Raw genomic sequence first — 24,840 nt, 5'->3', positions numbered from 1 at the left:
CAAAGTGAAGCAGTGGCGGATCCAGGATTTAAGATTGTGGGGGTGGGGGGGGGGAATTAAAATTTGGCCGAGCGGAGGTTAAATTTTTCAAATATTTTTCTAGAGTGGGTGCAATGTAGATATCTCTTGTGGTAAAATTAGCAAGAAATTTAGTTTCAACCTAAAACCGCCTAAATCTACCCCTGACAACCCATGCTTTGCAAATAAGGGGGGGACGCACACCCCCGCCCGAATCCGCCCCTGTAAAGGTTATAAAGCTGTACAACTTACTGATTTAAAAGTATACGACTAACCGAATCATCATTTTAGGTCGCTAAATCGCGTGACCAGGGAAAACTAAAATCATTCCGAAAATTTGTCAAATAATACAACCCTCTGTTTCTGAACAACATGGAGCTTTTGGTTTGTGTGTATCTAAAACGGTTTAAGAAATTTTTACAAAATAAGTTTTTCCGCTATGGGGCAGATAACTCAGGATCGACAAATGATCACGTTTCACAGAGTGAATCCCAAAGTCCCTTCTTGGATTGCAAAGGACGGTTTAAATCTTGCCGTGATACATTGAGACAAAACTGCGAAGAAATATGGATTATGTGTTCCGACTCTTTTAATACAAAAAGTCAATGAAAGATGCTATAGATAACTTGATATAAATGTATATGATGCTCGATAACTAGTTGGTGCTGATTTCTCCATAATTGTTTCTAACTTAGAGATTACTTATCTATTTATACTGAGCAATTTTCCGTAGTGAGCCCAATTGTGTTCACACCTATATTTTATTATGTCCAATGGTTTATGGAAAAAAATCAGGAGACGAAAGAATCTGGTAAGTCGCAGAAGATGCTTTTAGATCAATTGATGGAAACCAACATATTAAGCGGACCGGGCCAAGTGTACGACGTTAAAGCCTGGAAAATTGTTTTTTAATAAGCAGAAAATCTGAAATTACATTTATTTATTCAAGGATTGACAATTTCAAAGTAACGGGCCGCCCAGCTTAACATATTCTTACGAGAACATTTATCAAAATCCAAAAGATGTCTATCCAGACAGGTCAGTTTTCGATAAAATGATAACAGAGAACAGCAAACTTTTTGCAAAAAACTCCCATAGGGGCTTGTCATATAATTCAAGTATCATAATATACTGAGACTATTAAAATCACCGATGGTCACATAAAGTCTCTCCTGCAAACTATCTGCAAGAATTTGCAACAATTCGTTTGCATTACAGGGGCTTTCAAGAGTCAATGTGTTCCTGTACATAAAATCGCAAAAATTGTTCTTAAATGTTGTTTTAAAATTAAAAATACTATCCACGAATGTTTTAGGCAAAAGCTCTCTCAAGTTCAAGGGTCGAGAAGAATAGAGACAAAGATAATCAAAGTACTGTTAGTACTGGAGGTTTCTGATTCTTGTGAAATTCTAGCATGAACAAAAAATTCAAAGATTACACGATGAAACTAAAAAACTAAAATCATACATTTGCATTCCTGGTATTATTTAAAACTGTTGTTCCCACTAATATATATATATATATATATAGATAGATAGATAGATAGATAGATTAACTGAATTTCTGAAGCATAAACTGATTTCAATAGTTACACCGAATTTCAATCATTTCTGAAGTATAAACTGTTTTTAATAGTTACAATGAATTTCAATCATTTCTGATGTATAAGCTGTTTTCAATAGTTACACAGTATCGTTTTACCCTTTCCCCAAATTTTTAAACATGTCCAAAAGCTAATTTGCATTTGCATTAAAAAAAGGACTATTTATCCTACACTTTTTTTATACTCAAATTAAACCAATTTCAGCTTAGGAAAAATAATTTTCCTGATGAACATATTATTAAAGATTTTCAAAAACTCGACACTTTATCAATTTGAATTTTTCCACCGTTTTCACTTGGTTAAAATAACTGCCCTTCACTTCCCGTTATTTATCATAAATATTAATAATAGGATGAAGATTAAGAATAAAACGTATGTTGAATGGAACATGCTTAATACATTTAATTTCTTCTTGACACATTATTGCAAGAACTTAACTCCCCGCTAAAAGCAAATTTATTATTAAACATCTTTCAGGGCAAAAAAGGTGTCCCTCAAATATTTATATAATTAATTGATTTCAAGTGTCATTTTGGCTGTTTGTGCGTGGTATTGTGGTCTGTTCGAGTGCGCGATATTGAAAAACACCTCCGTCTTCAGCACGCTAGGTTTCTGTCGGGGCGAAACTCACCCTTAGCTTCTGAACAGAAGTTCTGATCCTGGAAGTACAGAAAGGAAGTTACAGATTCCTAGTTCTGGATTTTCCTCGATGTTATCTCCTGAAGCCTTTCCCTGTCAAAGGGTGTAGCTGTAAGGCAGCGGAGGTTTTAGATAAGAGTTTTCCTTAACCTAGATGGGCTACCCTCCAAGGTTTACGAGCCCCATCTACCCGAGGCTATCTGGTTTTAAGGCGCCAGTGACTCGCCTTCGCCCCTTCTCCAGTCAGTCGAAACGGCCGGACCAGGTCCACCAGTTGGTAAACCCGTCGTGAAGGTCGGAGTTGGACTTTAGTTGTCAGAGGCTGTTTGAGACGCACGCCGAATATGGATCATTTAAAATGATATTGAAAGCCCATTCCCAACACCACTCCTTGGTTTTGACAACCTTCCGTGACCAAGATAGCTACCATTAACTAAAAAGATTTGAGCAAACTACAATCTTCAGGCTCAGGACAGGACACAACAGACTCAACCAACATCTGTACAGAGTTTTGAAGGTCATACCATCACCTATGTGCCCCTGTGGAGAAGCAGAGCAGAATATAGAACACTTTCTGCAGACGTGCAAGTTACACCAGGCACAGAGAGAGAAGATATGGGATAAACCAACCCCCATTACAGAGAAACTGTATGGACCTGTGGAAGATCTACAGAAGACGGCCAGATTTGTTGAGGAGAATGGCATTCAAGTGTAATGGCGAACGATAAGAAGAAGATTAATTGATTTGAAGACTATTTGAAAATTTTATTTGCAGAAATAATAGAATATTATTGACCTGAATAATTGTAAGAAACATATTTACTGGTTATGAAAGAGAGTAATCAAGGGAACCAATGAAAAAGAGGTAATGAATAATATAAAAAGTGATTATATTTGGACTATAGTTTCTTGTAATGTTCCGAAAAAATAGGGATATTATGTGATGAACCGATGACATAAGCCATATTGATCCTGAAATATCAAAAACCCAAAAAAACAGTAATCAAGGGAACCAAGTTTCGAACTGTAATCAGAACACCTTCTAAGAACACATACTAAACAGGGAAAATAGACACACAAAACAGTAATAAAGGGGACCAAGATTCTAACGGAAATCAAAAGAATGTAATCTAGGAACAAAGACCAGGCATGGAAAACACACACATACAACAAAGACCATAAAATAACCGAAATAATATATGCAAAGCAACAAAAGTAAATCAGCAATTCGGACTCAACAAAAAGCTTGGAGCATGGACCAGGTGCACCGGTGGCGTAAGGGCCCTCTGCTTTTCTAGAAACACCGGCCGAATTGCTCATAAAAAGCAAAGTCCAGGGAAGACGAAAGAGGAAATGAAAACTGACAAGTTAAACACATCACTTCAAGGTGCAGATGGATACACCGAAACGATCCAAGAGTTCATGACGACGACCATAAAACTTATGTAGTGATGACTTCTTTTTTGTAGCAACATAACCCTGTTCCAGAAGCCTTATTGTAAGAAAAAAAATAATTTGTTGTCATCACTTTGGAAAAAGAAATTGTGTGTTTCACATCGTATATTTGAAGAAAAAAAATTGCTTTTAACATGTTGTGAAAAAAGATATTAGTTTTCGCCAAAGACAAAAAAGGTTTGTCTTTGGCGTGTCATAGTTTTCCTTTCCTCTTTCGTCTACCATGGACTTGACTTGTTTGTGAGCAACTCCGCGGGTGTTCCTAGAAAAGCAGAGGACGCTTATCCTACCGGTGCACCTGGTCCATGCTCCCAGTTTTTAGTGGAGTCCGAGTTGCTCATTTGCTTTTGTTACTTTGTATGAATGATTTTAGTTACTTCATGGTCTTTGTTGTGTATGTCTGTTTTCCATGTCGGGTCTTTGTCTTTGGATTACATTCTTTTGATTAAAGAATAGACTCTTCATGTAATGTTTTATCAAAATATGAATCTTTGTATTAAGTAGCACTCCAGCTAAGGATCATGCAAAATGTGATTCATGGGTAAAAAGCCTACATATTTTTATTTTTGATATTTTGTTTGAAATGTCATAGTAAACAGAAATTTAACATGTGGTTTTTCAAATAACCCTTCTCTTAGGAAATAAAAAGTGTATAGAATGCGCTGTAGATTTCAAAATTAAGGGAGATAACTCTGTAAATGACGCTCAAATACAATATAATCTACTGGATTTTCAATGTTGATTATCTACTAAGAGCAGGCAGATTTGAATGAATAATTAAACATTTCATAGTATAGACCCATAAAACAACTTAATTACAAAAATAAGAATATGTAGCCTTTTTTGGGGTGCATCACATTTTTCAGATTTTGCATGATTCTTACAAAGGCAGCTTACTTAAAGTGTATATCTTCTAGTAAAATACATTATTGCCTGGAAATCTTCAAAGTTCTGCTAAATAATAACTGAAGTGCAACATTGTTTTATATATGAGAGGTTTTCCCTCTAAGAGGTTTTGAAAGTCACTTTGGTGTAACTTACATCAACTGGTCTAATTGATAATGTTATTTTATGTATGTCTTCAACAGCTAGGTCAGTTTGGTGTGTCAGGTTCAGGAAATGGAACTTATAAATGAAATTGTAAATCACTTTGGTGCACTTGATTATCTTTATGACATTGTAACGGTAAGCTATGAGGGTGTAAGAAGGTCAGTTTAGTACTAAAGTATGACCTAACTTCACTCTCCTCAAAATGATGACAAAAGTAATTTTTTAATGTAAATTTATTATTTGATATATAAGATATCTGTACAAAAATACTGACTTTAAAACTTCTTAAAATTTTTTACTACTAAACTATGTCTATCTAACACAATTTTTTTTTTTTTTTTATCAAAAAACATTAGTCATAATTGCAATACAAAATACATTTTTGTAAGTAAAACAGTCCAAAGTAATTTAAAATAAAAAAAAAAAAACACATACAAATGTACAATATAATTATAATGTGAACACTAAAAATATGACTAGAAAGAATATATATTAAAAGTAATATTGGTTAACTTTTTCATTTTAAAAATGTTAAATTATGAAGAAAAAAGGAAGTATAAAAAATATAAAAGAGAGTATTGAAATTATAAAAACCCTCATGAACTGGGCTTATATAAAAATAATGAATTTTCAACATATATTTACTGCTTTATATATAAAAAGAAGTTAAATCTGAAGTTTCTGACTTCATACGACATTGAGACAGTAAGAGAACATTCAAGTAATGCCCAAGGATTTCTATCAACCTAACACCATTCTTAGATACAGAAGTTTTGTAAATTTTACTAAATTTACCAGTATTCTTTCAAAAGTTTGTAACTTTGAAAATTTGCTATCTTTAAAATTTCCCTTATACTTAAACCTATCATAGATTTCTTTTGTGATACAAATACACATAAAACATTTTTGAAAATAATGTAAACACTAAAAAATACAACAATTGTCCAGCATTGGCAGATTAAGTTTTGTTCAACATTTTTTCCTCCTTACTTGTCGCCATACAGCCTTCTCTAAAGCTTTAGTCAGCTTGACCACCTTGGTTGAAGAATTAAATGTCAACGTTCTGTTCGACATGTCCAATGTGTTATCATCAGAAAATACAAGAATTTTACCTAAAAACAAAAAATCAAAATAGCCTTATTATTTCTAAATAAAAAAAAAATCAGGATCCACAGATTTTATAAAGAGATAACCCTTTGATTCTGGGGGAGAAGGGGGGGGGGTTGGGGGCTGGTAGTTTTTGGAAACAAATATCTGGCCTGAAAATTAATATTTTGACCTACCACCTACTAGAAAAAAAAGTTTTTCTGACCTCAATTTAGATACTTCATACATTGAAATAGAAATATATCTTGCCCTGGGTGATGTGGTTAAAAATATTTTTTTCTGACAAGCAAAATTTCAAAAAGGAATATTCTGACTCAGCAAAATTTAACAGTACTGCCACAGAATCAAATGGTCGTCCCATTAGGGACAGGGCCTGATAATTGTACTGGCTCAGATTGTCATCTGTTATCAAAAATAAGAAAATTGTTTCCGTCAACATTATATAAAGAAATATTTATTTCATCAGGAAAATAATTTCATTGGGCACTGAGTCAAATTATTTTCTTCTAAAAATAGACCCCTAAAAACAAAATTCAAAGCCTGTTTAAGAAAGTTACATTGTCCCTGCCTTTTTTTTCTTTTTGGACCAAACTTAATCAATATTAAAGACATTTAAAGCTTTTGAAGACAAAAAAAAATACCTAGTTTCTTTCAAGTGGAGAAATTAGTCCTAAAAAGAACTATTCCTCTACCAATGATCCACAATATTACTGACAAACCAACCACACATTTTGTTTTGATAACTGACAAACCAACCACGCATTTTGTTTTGATAACTGACAAACCAACCATACATTTAGTATTAACTACTGACAAACCAACCCCACATTATTTTTGGATGACTGACAAACCAACCACACATTTTGTTTTGATAACTGAAAAACCAACACACACATTTTACATACTTCATCAGATTTCTGGTTTTAGAAGAGGGAGATCACTGTACCATACTTAAAATATCTGATGATAGTCAAAAATGCTAATTTAATGTAAATGGACTTAGTACCTACCCTTTTTACCAATTAGTAAATTACAGGAACATTTACTGTTCCATTTCTGTTCTACAAACTTCCTGACCTGCTGCTTCTTTTTTGTTCTGACATTAGCAAACACTTTCAATGTGTATTTTCCCTTTCTGCCTGTTTGCACTTTGTAAACTAGAAAAACAAAAGATATAATACAATGGTATGTCAATTAATGATTCTTTCATTTCAGAAATGAAATTAAATGAAACAAACTGCTTGAATGCATTTAGGACAACATTCTCAACATCTAATGTCATAACAGGGTAATGGCATTCTTCCCATATACAAAATATTTTTTAGTAACTGTCTTTGTTATGAAAGTGAAAAACAGAAGGGCTGAGGGAAACACATTTGTAAATTTGAATAAACAGGTAGAGACTATGCTGAAGGTGAGTTGCAGGAGCTTCCCACATACTGTGAAAGGGTTAACAAGTTTGGCAACTTTGTGACTTAATATGGTAGATTCTGAAACCTTTACTTCTAAAACTATGTCCTTCAAAGGATAAGAGATATATCACTTACTTTAAGAAGATCATTTGTTTGTTTGTTTGTTGGGGTTTAACGTCCCAGCAGCAATATTTCAGCTATATTCAGACAATGAACATGAAATGGATGATAAAATAAACATGAAATGATGATGAAATAAAAAAAAGGATGGGACACAAGGACAAGAGGGTCGACAAATTTTGATTGCCACTAGAAAAAGGGGGGATGAGTAAGGTCGGGCAATTCAGCCTCCTGTGGCGGAGTGCAAAAGGTTCCTACTCCTATCAAATACCACAGCAGGGTTCTTTAACGTGCAAGGAATGTGACATCTTTCCCAACACGGTGCACCACTATGGTTTGCGGTCAGGTTTTCTGTATTATAGCCCAACAACCCCAGCATGTAACACACCAGGGGTACCCCATTCCACCACCTGGGGCACACATCCCAGTTGCTCTATGGGCAGAGCGCCTAGCCCTTGGCTAGGTTTCTGAGCACTATTTAGTCGTCTTTTACGACAAGCTTAGTGCTGCTGCAGGCCTATTCTTTTAACACCCGGACCTGCACAGGGCTTCTTTAAGAAGAAAGACACTGTAATGTTACAATACTTAATTCAAAACATTTTGTATGTAACCTCCAGCTACAAATTTTGTGTTATTACATCATAATGTCCTAATGTGAAATTAAAAATAAAAAAAATTATAAAAAAAAATAATAAAAATAAAAAAGTTCACACAAGCAGTGGTAGGAATATTGTTATATAGCCTAGCTGGCCGAGTGGTCTAGGGTGCTGGACTTTGTGCAGGCGGTGTTGCCATAGATGTCACAGCGGTACATGTTTGAGTCCCGCGGACGGAACCTTCCCTGTATCAATTTAATCCGATGGAGCAGTGTAGCGAATAGAGTCGTCACATTCTGATAACAAATATTGGGAAGTAACTCTCGTGAAACCATATATATATATATATATAGCCTAGCTGGCCGAGTGGTCTAGGGCGCTGGACTTTGTGCAGGTGGTGTTGCCATAGATGTCACAGTGGTACGAGTTCGAGTCCCGCGGGGGGAATGACCAAAAATTTTGCATCGCAAATTTGACAGTTCTAACATCATTGGGAATTTTTCAGACCTTTCTATATATATATATGGTTTCACGAGAGTTACTTCCCCATATTCGTTATCCGGGTATTAATAGTAAGCATGTCTTGATGGAAGCATGGATGTCAGTCTTCCACGTATTTGTGTAGTTTTTTTTCTTTCCTTCTATTTTTTTATTTATTTATTTATTTTTGTGTGTATGTGTGTGCTCTTTTTATAGTTATTGTCTGTGTAGATTGGAGTTAGGTGCTTTCATGACATTGTGTATTAATTGTATGTTGTGTTATTTAGTTGATAATAAAGCGCCAGTTTCGCCAAACAGAACTAGTTGTCAATTAAGAAAATAACTACACAAAGTACTGCAGTAAACTAAATATCCTGCAAAATGAAACTTTTTTGCAGGTTATATGGTCTAAGCAAGAAATAACAAATACGAATAATCTATACATACCATTTGGACTGAGTTATTACTTAAAAGAGAATTTCCTATAAACTTCTCCTTTCTGCCACAGTAACATTTATCATATGTACAGTAAAAAAAGTATATAAGGTATGGATTTTCTTGATTTTACAAAATCTTTTTGAAATATGTATTGTGTTTGTTCAGATATAATACTTTAATACAAAGGGTGACCCATGAAATACCAGGCTACAGGGTGTCATGGTGAAGCAGTAAAGTATCCACGGTAGATCAGGGAATTAATTTACCAACATGAAACTTTTGGCTTTCTCTCATCACTAATCTTACTTGCTACAAAAAATCTGTAAGGAGCAGCCCTTTAGTGATACCCACTTTTTCCATCACAATGTAAGAAAAAATCATGTTTTGCACAAAGAAAGAAGTCATACGAGAACAAAATGCATCCAATAATACAACATCCCTGTCAATACATCAGTAACCTGTGATTAATAGTAGACAAGAAAAATTCTGAATATTACCACTGTATAATGAAAATTCAAGTTTTTTTGGCAAACAGGAAGTAGATGTCATAAGAGTACAAAAATACATCCCCATGATACAGTATACTTATATGAAGCTTTGCATTTGGCAGAGAAATAATAATTATAAGAAAAGACAAAACTCACTTTTAGCAGAACCACAAACCATGGCCTTAAATCCTTTACTTGTGATATCGTAGCTGCTGTAACATTTTGGACAGGACTGAAAAAAAAAAATCAGATATAAGGAAGATAGAAACAAACATTATGCTAGCTGATTAAAATGTAGTATGTATTGTATACTGCTGCTTTCCAGATTAATGAATCTGTCTTCATATATATGTTGGCCACAGATATGCATAACAAGCTTTCAAATGATAAATGAATATGTACTGATTTTTAGTACATTGTCCTTTAACTCACAGACTGTAAGTGAAAACTATAAGCCCTAGAGCACCTGAATCCCTCACCTTTAACTCATTTCCTTGTCTTGTGAATTACTTTACATCAATAATACAATGAAAACCATTTTACTATCTGCTCTATTACAAAAAAGTAATTAACTTAATTCTAACATTCTAATTGAATTTGAAAAAAAGATTTCTGTGATGGTAAATACTTACTAGAGTAGGTCCTGAACTGATACTTGGTGGGGTTACTCCCTCTATAAAAAATTATACAATTATCATTATTGCTGGAAATTTATGTAAATTAAGGGAAAAAACATACTTTAATTCAATTGATTCTCTTAATTACTAGAAGTACTGTCAGCAAGCTCAGAAAGATAGATTGATTGTTGGGATTTAACGCTCAAGCAGCAGTATTTCAGCTATATTCAGGCGATGAACATGGATGATAAAATGAAATGATGATGATGAAATGAAAAATGGGATGGGACACAAGAATAAAGGGGTCAACAAATTTTGATTACCACTGGAAATGGGGAGGAATGTGGAACATTTCCCAACACATTGCACCATTATGGTTTGTGGTCAGGTTTTCCGTATTATGGCATGATGACCCCAGCATATAACATGCCAGGGGTATCCCATTTCATCACCTAGGGCACACAACTCGGGGCTCTAAGCTCTATTTAGTTGTCTTTTACGACAAGCTTAGCGCTGCTGCAGGCCTATTTTTTTTTACACTGGAGACACAATCTCACAAAGAGAATATCCCCTTGCTTGAAATGGACTTGAGTATAAAATGCTTGTTGAAATAGGACCAATTTGAGTCACCCAACAGTAATCATATACCTTCATTCATGTCATCTACATATGATGCCCAATCTTCCTATAAAATTTCATCAAAATCCCTTGAGCAGTCTAGGAGGAGTTGTGCTTACAGGTAATGTAGACAGACAGACAGGTGATTCCTATGTGACCTCCAAAACTGTGTTTGTAGGTGGTATAATAAATAGGAGTATACTTCATTTTATGACAAAGTAATATTAATTTCTATAAAATGAAGCTTTTTCTATTTCTAAAAAAGTCTTTATCATTTTTATCCTGTAAAAAGGAAAAAAAATCAAGCTAGTACTAGAAATGAGAGTAATACATTTCTATGCCAACCCCCTACCCACCCCTCCCCCCCCCCCAAAAAAAAAAAAAAAAAAAAATCCTGAATGAATATACCAAGTCCTATAGGTATTCTGACTTGTACAGGGTTATCAAACACTCCACTATAATATTCCTCCGGACTGATGTATGGTAGCTCTTCCTTGGTACCGCAGGTTGTCTTGATACCATAGTTCTTAATTAATGTAAAATCTGAAATAAGAAACAACTGGTAATTTCATTTTTTAAAAGTTGGTTACCCTTTTCTAATACAGCAGGCCAGATTTTGGAGCCTGTTTTGTTAACACAAAGTACACTTGTCAAATATTCTTAAGTTTTTTTAAAGCTGAAAAACTGTAAATGTATTAATTTTTCTGATCAAGAGAAAAGGGCAAATTGATTAATAAAATCAAATTAAACACTGTTTAGCCCTATTGGTTTTTTTTTTTGAAACTACAAAATTTGATACCCAAAAATATTTTCACTTGACATAATGAAAATTAGCAACTGCTAAAATTTATTAGTTTACAGAAATTACATAAAACTACTGGGCTTATTGTATGATGTATAATTTCCTATAAAGTGTCATATACCCTTACAGTCCCTGAACAGATCTGTGTAAATATTGATAACCACTGGCTGAATGATCGCTGATGGATCCATAACTGTTGATCGGTGACTGATCGGATTTTGGTTCTTTAAATGTAAAATGAGGGATGTTCTGTTCATACAGATTTCAGAATTTTCATGAGAACAGAACTAGTATATAGCTTCATTAAATTTGATTTGAATTAAGAATATTAATTCCACATTTAAGTATTTTATTTAAAAACAACAGGCTCCCAGGAGCCTGAATTGGTAAATTTTTGCCTTTCAAGGGCAATAACTCTAACAAGGAGTTGTCCGACGATTCTGATTCCATGAAAACTTTGGCAGAACTTATCATAAAGATCATTTCATCAACTGAAAGTTTAATTCTATCTATTGTAGTTATCAAGATATTGGCTGAAAACTGCTAAAAACATAATTTTTTGCCTTTCAAGGGCAATTACTCTTACATGGAGCCGTCTGACAACTTTGACTCTTGGAGACTTTTGTAGGCCTTATAATAAGGATCATTTCAGAAATTGAAAGATATTAGCTAAACCTAAAGGTTTTGGAGATATATACACAAAACTACTGTCCGACCCATATGTTCTATTTTTAGTAACAATGGCCATGTTTCTTAACCAATCAAAAATCCAAACATTCATTTTGCTTAGGATACCTTCATAAAGAATATCAACTTTCTTGAATTCTGTATAGTAGTTTCTGAGGAGAAGATTTTAGAAAGTAATAACATAAAAAAACCAAAAAGAAAAATGTCCAAATAGGGCAATAACTCCTACATGGGCCAACAGATTTTCACCAAAATTTGACCACAGAAAGATCTCATCATGCTAAATACTTTTACCAAGTCAAAATATGGCTAAATCTAATGGTTTTGGAGATATATGCAAAAATCTGTCTGACCCCTATTTTCTATTTTTAGTAATGGTGGCCATGTTTTTTAACTTAACCGATCAACAATCTAAACAGTCATTTTGTGCAGGATACTCTAAGGAACAATCATTATAAGTTTCATGCAAATCTATTCAGTAGTTTCAGAGGAGAAGATGTTTGAAGAAATTGTTGACGACGACAACAATGGACACCAAATGATGGCAATAACTCACATGGCTTATGGCAAACTAAAAATGAGTTTAAGAGAAATTAGTTAAGTTGATGTCTAAATTTATATCACTATGTAAATATTTGTAAAAGCTGAAAACCTAAACAAAGGAATTCATAAAATATATCAACAGACCAACGATCACATGATGGAAAAAGGGAGCAATCGGATAATAGACAGAATCAGAAACTGACTGGTGACTGATCACAATTATAGCTGCACAGACCGTTTCCAGTACTGTAAAAGCTATAAGGAGGAAGTGTGCTTTCAAGTTTCATGGACATATTGAATAATCATTATTTCGTTTACAAGGGCATAAACATTTTGAAAATCCCTTAAAGACTTTTTTGTTATCTATAATGTAAGGACTGATGAAAGATAGAACTGTACTGGAAAACTTCCTGCCAGAAGTTTAACACTACAACCAATCAAAAATTATTTCAAGATAACGGTACATGAAGGGTAATTACAAAATTATCAAACTGACGAAATCTAGGCAGTAGTCAAAAGGCATGGTCCAAAGGAAAGTCTGTATAACACATGGCAATATCAGGGTAATCCGTGAAGTTGGAAACCACTACAATGGTCCTGACTCAGTACAGGCATTTAAAAATGATAGGTGGGTTAAACCAGCTTTTAGAGCGTGATAAACTTCCTGCTTCCATTACAGTTCATAGCAGATCTAGGTAAATGAATGCAGGAAAAGTTTTTTTTAGGACATAGCTAATGTATTTGATCAATTTCATTGATTATCTTGAGATATGATGAATCATCCCTACCTGATTTTTAGACATACCCATATCTTTTTAACCGTAAATTCACATTACCTGTTTCATAGTAATCATAAACTTTGACCTGAGCAGGTTTAGGGTTGGACACTCTCATGGTTTGTTCTACATCAATAAGGAAACATCTTCTCAGGTTATCCAGCTGTAAACAATGTACATATACAAGTAGTTATTTCATAAAGACCAAACTTATAAATGTGAAAAGTTTATTTGGGTTTATAAATTCATAACTAGAAAAACCCTGAGTAATGCCCACTAAATTGATACCCCCAAATCACCAATTCAATTACATATGTACATATGTACACACCCCTTTTGACTTCCAAATTGATTTGGATCAAATGAAAAAAAATATGTGCACAAAGGGTGATGTAGAACGAGTAAGAGATGGGTACCTCCATGTCCGGGAATGAAGTAGTCCATCTTTCGCTAATGTGAAACCTCAAAAATATTCAGACCAAAATATCAAATAGAAGGTGCACAATAGGAATATGTAATAAAGATTCTGAGAAAGTTTCAATAAATTCCATTCTGAAGTGTTGGAAATTAAGAAATAGGTGCCCCCATGCCTTAAATAGACCAAACATTTTTGTCAGGATATAAGATAAGTTTTCATGATTTGGTTTTTCAGAAGTAGTTGGCACATGTGCCCCATTCTATCATCATATGATGCACAACCTTCATATAGAGTGTCATAAAATTCGACTGAAAAGCTAAAACTAGACATTGTCCTTAACAGGGCGAATACCCCCTGCAGACTGTTGAACCCTGCACATTTAAGGACTAATATGCACATACAATTCATATTGGACACAATTTTTATGGTGGTTGGACTAAGCACTTTTAACACATTTTTTTTTAGAACAAAATAGCAGAATATGACTAATTCCTGACAATATACAGATTTCAAGATGGTAAACAAAGGAGGAGTTAAGGACAATACATCAGACCAAGCTTTGCTGAAAAAAGTTCCAACAGCAGTCATTTCTACAATTTTTGCACAAACATATGTTCATGAGGTATACATATCTCAATATGGTAGTATTAGATCCAACAAAGTTTCACAACAATACCCTTGATGTATCTAATCAAGTAATCCAAGTGTTTGTTTTTAACTTAAAAAAAATCTTTTGCATTATTTTTTACAAATTTGTGGGTGTGAAATATGCAAGGTAATACTGCAGTTTGGTTGGTCACCTTAACAGGTGATTCACTGAATATAAAAACACAGACATCGAATATGATACCATGACCAGTCTAAAAACCAAAACAACATATGATATCGATGTATAATTCCTGAACCTGTTTGTTGAGGCAATAAGCTATACATACCTTGTCAAAATAAATGTGCACATTACTTCCATCAATTTCATATTTTTCTACTCCAATAAAGGCTTGATTTTGCTTGTCTACGATAAGCTGAAAAATAAAAGGACATCATCATAGATGACACCAAAACAGTCAAAAGGTATCAAACTACTTGATATGAATCTGCCGATAAAACATTAAGACACAAAATGCTCATATCTAATTTAATTAAATTTTGAACTCCAATAAACATGAAACTTCTTTAATGTCAAGTGATTTGCAGTCAGTCTACTTGTAAAGGACATGCATGTTTCTAAGGGAATGTGACAGGCATAAGCCCCATTAGAAAAGTTTTTTTTTTGCATGGAATCTTGAATTTTCACAAATTCTTCCCTCAATAAATTTCTAGCCTTACTTTAGCCTTTAATTCTATTTACTCCCCATCCCCAAAGAAAAACCCTGAAATCCAGGATTGACCCTAAAGGAGATTAAAGTACAGATCAGCCAAATAATAAGTAACACACTTACCTTTTTAAGGGAGTCTTCATTTGGCATCCAGCCTGTTACCATTTTTACATCAACAATAGCCATGTTACTTACACCACCAGGACCAGTAAATCTGTAAAACAATTAATGTATCATTGTTCATTCTGATTTTACAGTAGTGTGAGGCTATAAGTAGAATTAGATAACTTTTAAACTTCCAAGATGTGAAATTGTTTTCAGTTAGGTATCTAAATTTTCCTAAAAACTAACAGTACATCAACTATACAGTGCCTAAGATAGTCACATAGGTACATCAACTATACAGTGCCTAAGAGAGTCACATCATTAAATAAAACTGCCCAAGAAATGACTTTCTTCATTCAAATAATTTTTGTTAATCATAAACCTATTACAACATTTTGTAAAAGCAATGATACTGGGACACCATTTTTTGTGAAAGCAATAAAGAGTTAAAATAAAAGTGAATCTCTATATAACAATTTAGAACAAGAGGCTCCCAGGAGCCTGAATCGCTCACCTGTTTCAAGTTTGTCTTTCAAGGGCAATAAATATAACGAGGAGTTGTCAACAATTTTGACCCAAGAATACTTTGGTAGGACTTATCATAAGTATCATTTCAGCAATTGAAAGTTTCTTTCTACCTATTATAGTTTTCAAGGTATTGGCTGAAAACAGTAAAAAAAAATTGAAAAATTTCGGCTAAATCTAACAGTTTTGGAGACATATGTGAAAAACTACTGTCTGACCCCTATGTTCAATTTTTAGTAATGGCCATAATTCCCATATCAGTTCTATGCAGGATACCCCAAGAAACATTCATGCCAAGTTTGGTTCCAATTGGTCAAGTATAGTCACAGGAGAAGAGTTTTGAAAAATTGTTAACAAAGATGAAAACAGATGCCAAATGATGGCAATAGCTCACATGGCCTTCAGCCAGGGGAGCTAAAAAAATTTCCCAATCTACTGGTAATTTTTAGAACAAGGTATGTAATCTTACGTGACACAGATGTTAATGGTCCTCTTAGAACAATGTCCGACATTATCTTTAGATCTGTAAACTTTGACTTTCATTTCAAATGTAGGACTGGTAGGGGTTTCATACACATTGTATTTAACATTAGCCTGAAATATGACATTAAAACATTATGATTATAACATGCAACATACATAAAGTAATATTATTTTAGGCTCTGCCTTAATATTTGAACATGCTGAATAGTTACATTGCTGATGTGTCAACCAACAGGAATATGTGAGACTTTGTATAACACACGCTGTGTGTCTGTGGTAAAAAGTTAAAACAAATCACATCCTAACTGACTACATCATTTCTGTAATAAGTTACTTCTGCCAGTATTGTTTTGTGCCATTACAAGTTATCAGTTTTTCCATCATCCTTCTAAGGTGAAACTGACAACATGCCATGTGCTACAATTAAAATAATCATGACTGAGATTTGGTAACAAGCTTGTATTTTTTCCTGTCTGTTGCTGACATAAAGCTTCCATGGTATCCATCTATTAGTGATTTACAAAACCAGTTTTAAACAATATTTTTATTATTTGGTTCTTATGTTTTACTTGGTAACTACCTATGTTTACAGAGCTTGTCTCCTCAATGACAACAACATTCAACATTAGTAGACATTTGACAAAAAGATAAAAAATTTCTAGATTAAAGTACCTATGAAATGATAAAATAGTTTATACAATGTATATCTTTGCTAATTGTCCAGCTAAGTACATAAGACATTTAACCAAGTAATGTCATTCAATCAGGAGAAAACTATTTACTGTAAACGTATTAATTTTCACTGTGTACTAATTTTAACTATTTTCGCGGTGGACAGAACTGCGCTAAAAATAGTACCAGCGAAATTGATTTTTAACACTTTATAATGCTAATAATTTTTTTTTTAAACCATGAAAATTGATAGCCGTGAGTATGTTCATTCCAACAGAATACATGAAAATTAGAAACCACAAATATTAATACATTTACAGTAATAAGGAAAAGGAAAACCAATTATATTTGATGAAGTTAACTATATTATTCGCTATAATACTAACCTGGACCATGGCACATCCGATACCACCAACTTTAGCTTTTAGTGTACTGGGGAGTTTTTTAATTGGTTCAGACTGTAGGACCAAAGTGTTTGTATCATCAATGTTGAAGTTGGTAGATGTAAAACCATCACTGTCATTCTCTGTCACCTCTACACTTACATTGACACCACCCTGATACACAAGTGTAGCATATCTAGCTAGGGCCTGTAGTGCTACTATTGTATCCTGAAAATTATATAAATAAGCTTTACTTCACATGTAATTGTTCATTTAACATTACAAGTATCTTGATAAAGATAATATTTTTTCGCCTACCTATGTTGAGCAGAATCTCACTTAAGATTTCTCTACACTTTTAGCTTACCTGTATTGACGAAAAATCCAACTCAAGGATTTCTGTGCAGAGTAAGGTTTCCTGTGTTGAACAGAATACCACTTATGCTGTCATCATTTCTTTGAAGTGTTGGCTTACCTGTGTGGAAGAGAATCCACCTCTAGGATTTCTCTGCTTGGTCAGCCACATGACAATAGGTCTAGCATTGAGTGCAGCATTTTGTTGTTCTCCAGTGATATGGGCCAGTAAAGCATAGGCTGTCATTTCCACCTCGGCTGAGACTGCAGAGTAATACCACTTCTTCTTTTCTTTCTCATCCTTTACCTCCGTCCTAGCCCAGAACTTCATACCATCTACAGAAAAAGGAGAGCTAAATCATTTCATACTAAATTAGTTAAAGCACATATTTGAGATTTTGATAAGCACCTAGATAGTCATACAGTAAGCAAAAATACAACTATGGGGATGTATACAGTGATTTTTATTTTTTAAATAAAAGCTTTATTCCTAATTGATACATTTTCTTAAAGTACATAAAACAATACAGTAATATAGTGACAAGACAAGTTTGCAAATATATATTGAGAATAAGCTGTGACATTTTCACCTCATGAAATAAGATTTCTTTTGTTAAAGATATGAAAGACAAATGCTCCTCATCTTCCAAGAAGCTTTACAATGTCAATGAACTCAATTCTAAGACATAGACCTGGTATTGTATTGAAGAAAATGAATTACCTTTGACTGTAGCCCTTTTTTCCAACTTGCTCATAACATATTGTCTATGGAGGTGTCGTACATCATACAGTGTATAAGCATAGGCCATTAGTGAGAGAGTGTAGGTATCAGGAATGTCCTGAACGTCCAGACATCGTATAGCATTTACTACTGACTGATCCTAGAATGGAATATCAACTTCAATAATTCCTTTAAACTAAATATATATAAAACTTTTTCAACAGAATGAAATGTTAATAGACAAAGTTGAAAATTCCTTCCATAAGGCTGTCATGTTTTCAGAAATCCCATGCCTATAAGTTTAGAAAGAAAACAAGATTAACTGTGAGCAATGCTAACAAATTGATACCCCAACTCCCCATTTGATAACCATACATGCCAACCTTTTTGGAACTAAAAGTGGTATGAGAGTTGGTGGGGGGGGGAGCAAAATTTTTTTTATCTTGGAAGCAAAATGCTGCATCCTGGGCACATTATGGAGGATAAAAGACACCTGATAAGGGGAGTGAAAACTTACCATTTTGTTCATAATATTTGCCCATCTCCCCGATTTTTTTTACAATGAAGAAAAATGCTGCATCCTTCTCCATACATTTTTTAAAGAAAGCGTGCCAATCAACTTTTTTTGTTGGTGCATATGTATTTAAATAGCCAATGAAAAGGTCGGGGTATATACTATATGGGACATGCGTTTCACTCCCGTTTATTAAAATCCCCCAGTAAAGTCGTCACATTATGGACCAAAACATAACGAAGAGTTGAATTAAGTGAAGATGAAAAAAAAAAAAAAATCGGTGATCATTTTTAAAATCGGTAGAAAAGTTTCTGAAGTTGGTAGGCAGTAGAAACACCAGAAAATCAGTAGACTACCGCCTAAAGCAGTAGGGTTGGCATGTATGGATAACATGCAACTTTTTACTTCCATTTTATTTGGATCAAAATCTAAAATAGAAGGTGCATGATGGGAACATGTAATAAAGATACTGTGAAAGTTTCATTCAATTCCATTCTGTGGTATAGGAAGAGTTAATGGTTAAGAGACACAAACTCCCTTGTCTCCATATTGACAAATGAAAAAGTCCATGTGTCCCTAAATAAAACCCCCAAATTGATTTGGATCAAAATCTCAAAAAGAAGGTGCACAATGGGAACATTAAATAAAGATTCTGTGAAAGTTTCATTCAATTCCATTCAGGACTAAGGAGGAGTAACGGATAATAGATAGGTACCCTCCTTGTCCCCATATTGACAAAAGACAAATCCATGTTTTGCTACGAACTCCCCCTAAATTGATTCTGATCAAAATCTAGAATAGGAGGATTTAAAAAAAATTCTGTAAAAGTTCTATTCAATTCCATTCAGTTTCATAAGAGAAGCAATGGATAAGAGATGATTTCCTTCACGATGTAATGGAAGGAAGGGAAGACAGACGGACAGACTCCCCTATCACTTTGGAGGGTATAATAAACAATTTAAATCTAATTCTAGTTGTGTAAAAATTGACAGATCCACTTCCATGGGTAGTAATTATATATTTTGTTGTCATAGATAAATCCCATTGGTTGGAGGACAACAAAAAAACCAAAGCAGCCCTATGTAAACAAATACCCCAATTTGCTTATTCAAAAATGAAAACATTTTCAACTTTAAAGCTTTAAAGAACCAAAATGGGCAGCCAGACAGACGAGTAAAATAACATCATATCCACACAGCTCAATGCCTGGGCTATAATAAATGCTGTTTCATTAATATGTTGATGATAAAAGGTTTAAGATTGCACTATTTATTGTATTTTGTTTTAGTATCAATTAAAAGCTAACTCACAGTTCTAGGTATACCAGCTTCCAACATAGCTATCAATACAAAAGCTGTCAGTGATGCCTCATTACTTCTATCAGAGAATCCTCCCTTTAGATAATAACTATGGGTGTAGCCAATCTTAGGGAAACAACCATTTTCCAGCTGCTTACGACGGAACCAAGATATACTCTTCTCTAAATCAGTATCATCAATGGTAATATAGGGACGAGACTGGCCAAAACATTTAACAACAAATGCTGTCAACCAGATGCTTCCAGAACCATCCCCACCAAATGCACTATAGGAACCATCTGCGTGACGATACTTCAACTGTCGCTGGTAACCTGAGAGAAAATATAAATATTCTAATTTTGCTTTTAGGAGATCCTTGTGAAAAAAATGAATAGTAAAATTTTCAGTTTATGGATAGGGAAAAACATTTCAACTAATTCCATATCACCATGAAATATGTGCTTTTTGGTGCTTTTTTAATTATTTTTGTAATTCGGTGAAAATTAAAAATTTCAGAAATGAGAAGCAGACAATTTTCTAAGTGCAATTCCATACCATACCTGTCCGCATGTAGCCCTTGGCTTCCTCTTCAATCTTTGGCAGTAACTGGTTGGTATTTGTTAGGTATTGTAGAGCAACAATATTAGGAGAGAATGAAGCCATATTCTGTTCTCCACATCCATATGGCATCCTTAACAAGTCCTTTAAATTTGACAGTGCTGGGCCCATTATATCACCTAAACTCATACAATGAAATGATAATAAAGTGTTTATATTGGATTAATACATAATTCTGTAAGCCACTATCTGTTTAAAGTTATCAATAATGAGGTCTATTCTTTACTTAAATTTTTAAGATGAAATCAATTAAGTTTTTGAAATTGAATATACACTCATGTAACATGAAAAAGACTGATACTGCCAACTATCATACATTCCAAGTGAAACTCATGAAGTTTGAAGCTGATTTAGTGGCATATTCCTTCGTTTTATTAGTTTTTTTTCCCTTTGATCATTTGAATTTTTCACAAATCTCACACATTTGCACCTTTGAAGCATGACATAAAATTTCTAAATAACCATATTATATTGTCTGTATAAACCTACCTATAACATTGATATACCCTCTGGCTGAATCCTCAACAAGGTTCTCTGATGGTAGTGGTAGAACCATATCCTCTGTAACTTCTGATCCTGTAAAATATGATGTCAGTCTCACACAGAATTACCCATGAAATAAAACTGTTTCCACTAGCAAAGTTCTTTAAAAAATTATGCAAAATTTCTGAAAAACTATAGTACACCCCAGACCTTTCATTTCTTACTTACTTTATTTCCCGCCCAAATCCTACAAAAGGGGACACTGCTTAAGTTTTTGGATAGAAGACAATGGCACATGTTGTAAGAGTAATCAAGGGAACCAAGGTTATAGCGGTAATCAAAAGAATGTAATCCAGGGACAAAGACCAGACATGGAAAACAGACATACACAACAAAGAACATAAAGTAACTAAAATCATACATACAAAGTAACAAAAGCAAATGAGCAACTCGGACTCCACTAAAAACTGGGAGCATGGACCAGGTGCACCGGTAGGGTAAGCGTCCTCTGCTTTTCTAGAAACACCGGGGTAGATGAAAGAGGAAAGGAAAACCATGACACATTGAATAAATCAGTTTTCATGCACAGATGGATACACAGTAACCATCCACAAGTTCATGATGACAACCATAAAACTTTTGTAGTGATGACTTCAATCCTGTAGCAACATATCCCTGCTCCAGAAGCCTATTTGTTAGAATTCTAGCGTGATACAAAAAGTCTGTGTAGTCTCGGCAAGCTCTGGCATAATGTACGAGTTATGATATGAACACTCCATATGCAAGTGCTGAAGGGATGCTGCCACAGATGAAAGGAAAGTTGACAATTTTGAATGAAAAGTCATCATGTTTGTCGTAAAGTTTGGTCCATAGTTTTCCTTTACCATCGATTTCTAAGTGTAGGTCAAGATATGAGGCTGACTTCAGAGTGTCTGAAGTATCCTTTATCTCAAGTTCTTTGGAGTAGATGCGATGTATCAAATCCCCAAAATTAGGATTATTTAAAGATAATACGTCACATATATAGTGGAAACTGAGATTAAAGGGTCTAGCTAAACGATATTCTTTCTTTCGGATAAGATCAGCTATAAAGTCAGCCTCAGGCCATTGTGACAAGCAGTTTGATAATGTTACTATAATGAAACCAAGTAAAAAACGGCAAAATAAAACTCATGGTTGTATTCATAAACACAAATAAGATTGTCTATCATAGAAATCAGTTTTTGCTAATTCAAGGAGAGAAAGAAAAAAAATATTTAAAAAATAAGTAGCTTACATTGGGAATGTAAAAGATTGTAAATGTTACATTATGACATAATGTAAATGTTACATAATGACATAATGTAAATGTTACATAATGACATAATGTAAATGTTACATAATGACATAATGTAGTTGTTTTATAATGCCAGGACTTCATTTGTAGTAATGGCATAAAATTTTAAGACCAGGTCACTTACCCTCAGGACACATATAATTAGTGGCTGTATACTCTTTTTCAATACCCTCAGCCTGTGATAAGAGAATAAAAAAAGCATAACATGCTTTCTTCATTTGTATATTTTTTTGGCCTACTAGTATATAGAAACACATGAATACAAGAAATATCTGCATAAAAACAAATCATTATGGTTAAATTCTATAATTCTTATATACCAGGCACAGATCCAAGGACTCGCTTGCTGGGTGTACCCCCCCCTAAAATTCTGAATTATATGAAATCTTGATTTTTGCACAAATTCTACATCCAAAATTTGTTTTGCCTTGCTTTGCTTGGCATTTAATTCTAATTAATTTAATTATTTCCCCCCTCCCCACAGCCTGAATCTGCCCTTATATACAACACCTGTACAGCATACAACAAGAATTAAATACAAGAAAGAGAGCCTACTTACCTCTATTAACAACTCTCTCTCTACAGCATCGTTAGCACCAGTACCATCCAAACTGACAACCTGGTTCCCACAGGTACCATCATCTGGAATTGACTCCGCCTACAAAGGTACATGCTATGCTGAATTTTATCGTATCTTGAAAATTTAAAAACCTATACATTTTATTTGGTAAAGGGATATGTCAGATTTACCCTGAATCAAAATTCATTAAAGTTAGCTTAAAAAAAACTTCATAAGAATTGGTTTTGACACGTACAAAAGTTAGATAGGGTTTTGAAATCTTTAGCGCAGTCAGCCAATATCATTTTTAAATATCGGTATTAAAAAGTTTATGTAACTTGGTACAATCTTTTTTTACATTTTGTATCATTACCTGATACATGTTATGTGTGTGAAAACTAGATATATAAAGATTTAAATAAGTGCCATAGTTGTCAATAGCCATGCCAGTTACCAAGGAAGAAAGAATGTACATTCCAATATACAAAGAAGAAACAGTAATTATGCACATCTACATATGATGCCAAACCTGGCTATAAAATTTCAGCAAAATCCCTTGAGCGGTTTAGGGGGGGGTTGTGCTTACAAGGTTTTAACATGTTAAATTTTTAATTTAGATTATCTCCTTTTGAGTCCTCTTACAGTAATCATTTTCCTTCATAAACATCTACATTTGATACCCAATCTTCCTATAAAAATACATCAGTCTTGCCTTTACGAGGTTTTAACATGTAAAACCCTTAGTTTGGTTTATCTCCTTTAAGTCCTCTGACAGTAACCATATTCCTTCATGCATATCTACATAATATACCCAATTTTCCTATAAAATTTCATCATATATGACAGACAGTTATACCCATAACTTTGTTTGAGGGATGTAAAAACACAGAACTCAGAAATATACACTCCTAAAGAGATATATATAACATTATACTTACAGTGGCTATTATTTTGATCTTGCCGAGTGTGTATGGTATAACATAGTATTTAATGGTGCTAGATTCTCCAGGACAAACACATCTCTGTACAGTCCTCTGATAACCTGTTTCCATTCCAAAATATTTTGACACTGGTAAGGAAACTTGCATCTAAATATGACAATATAATCTTTTAGCATGGGTAAAGCAACTTGAATTTGAACAATAAATTGAATAAAGACTATTTTGTTTAATGAAAAAAGGGCATTATTTTATATGATAAATGTTCTTTGATTTGCTATAGTATCATAACAACTGAAATATGTTAGGGTAGACCATTCTTATCAGAGGACATTGCTCATATACTGTGAAAGTACTTCAATTCATGAATACCAATTTTTGTGGATTAGGGGAGAAACACAAGTTTGTGGCTTCTTTAATCCATGGTTTTGAGGTTTTTATTATAAACATCAATGGAATTCTCCTTTTCATTGGGGACAAGAATTTCGTGGTTTGGCCTAACCATGAAAACCACAAAAATTGTTACTCCACGAACAACAGTAATTTCAAAGTAAATACCAAATAAGACTGAGAACAAACCAAAACTCACTCACTAAAAGCTTCATTCAGAGTAATCAAGTACCTAAGTATATTTTCAGACAATAAACTTTCACCTATTTAAGTGGATG

The 24,840-nt window shown here is 33.9% G+C and overlaps 1 protein-coding gene across 3 annotated transcripts in view; it reads right to left on the bottom strand.

Moving 5' to 3' along the window:
* Positions 1 to 5,046: 5,046 nt before the first annotated feature.
* The window catches only part of LOC148622172 (pregnancy zone protein-like), a 70,860-nt gene continuing 51,066 nt past the window's right edge, over positions 5,047 to 24,840 (bottom strand). For all 3 annotated transcript variants that reach the window (XM_088571787.1, XM_088571788.1, XM_088571789.1), the window contains exons 29-46: positions 24,173 to 24,322; positions 23,235 to 23,333; positions 22,800 to 22,851; positions 21,346 to 21,432; positions 20,799 to 20,975; positions 20,251 to 20,570; positions 18,427 to 18,586; positions 17,827 to 18,041; positions 17,355 to 17,579; positions 16,283 to 16,407; positions 15,307 to 15,397; positions 14,803 to 14,889; positions 13,510 to 13,612; positions 11,050 to 11,184; positions 10,039 to 10,079; positions 9,563 to 9,638; positions 6,883 to 7,029; positions 5,047 to 5,877 (exon numbers count right to left, since the gene is read on the bottom strand). In XM_088571787.1, the coding sequence (XP_088427913.1) occupies positions 5,735 to 5,877; positions 6,883 to 7,029; positions 9,563 to 9,638; positions 10,039 to 10,079; positions 11,050 to 11,184; positions 13,510 to 13,612; positions 14,803 to 14,889; positions 15,307 to 15,397; positions 16,283 to 16,407; positions 17,355 to 17,579; positions 17,827 to 18,041; positions 18,427 to 18,586; positions 20,251 to 20,570; positions 20,799 to 20,975; positions 21,346 to 21,432; positions 22,800 to 22,851; positions 23,235 to 23,333; positions 24,173 to 24,322 (2,433 nt within the window). In that variant the 3' untranslated portion in view covers positions 5,047 to 5,734. The remainder of the gene's footprint in view (positions 5,878 to 6,882; positions 7,030 to 9,562; positions 9,639 to 10,038; positions 10,080 to 11,049; positions 11,185 to 13,509; positions 13,613 to 14,802; positions 14,890 to 15,306; positions 15,398 to 16,282; positions 16,408 to 17,354; positions 17,580 to 17,826; positions 18,042 to 18,426; positions 18,587 to 20,250; positions 20,571 to 20,798; positions 20,976 to 21,345; positions 21,433 to 22,799; positions 22,852 to 23,234; positions 23,334 to 24,172; positions 24,323 to 24,840) is intronic.

The sequence above is a fragment of the Perna viridis genome, chromosome 3 (genome assembly GCF_037379345.1).
Source record: "Perna viridis isolate PV_CMFRI_1.1 ecotype Kerala chromosome 3, ASM3737934v1, whole genome shotgun sequence".
In the NCBI taxonomy this organism is placed as follows: Eukaryota; Metazoa; Mollusca; class Bivalvia; order Mytilida; family Mytilidae; genus Perna; species Perna viridis.
Note: the sequence above shows the minus strand (reverse complement) of the source record. Positions and strands in the feature narration are given on the sequence as shown.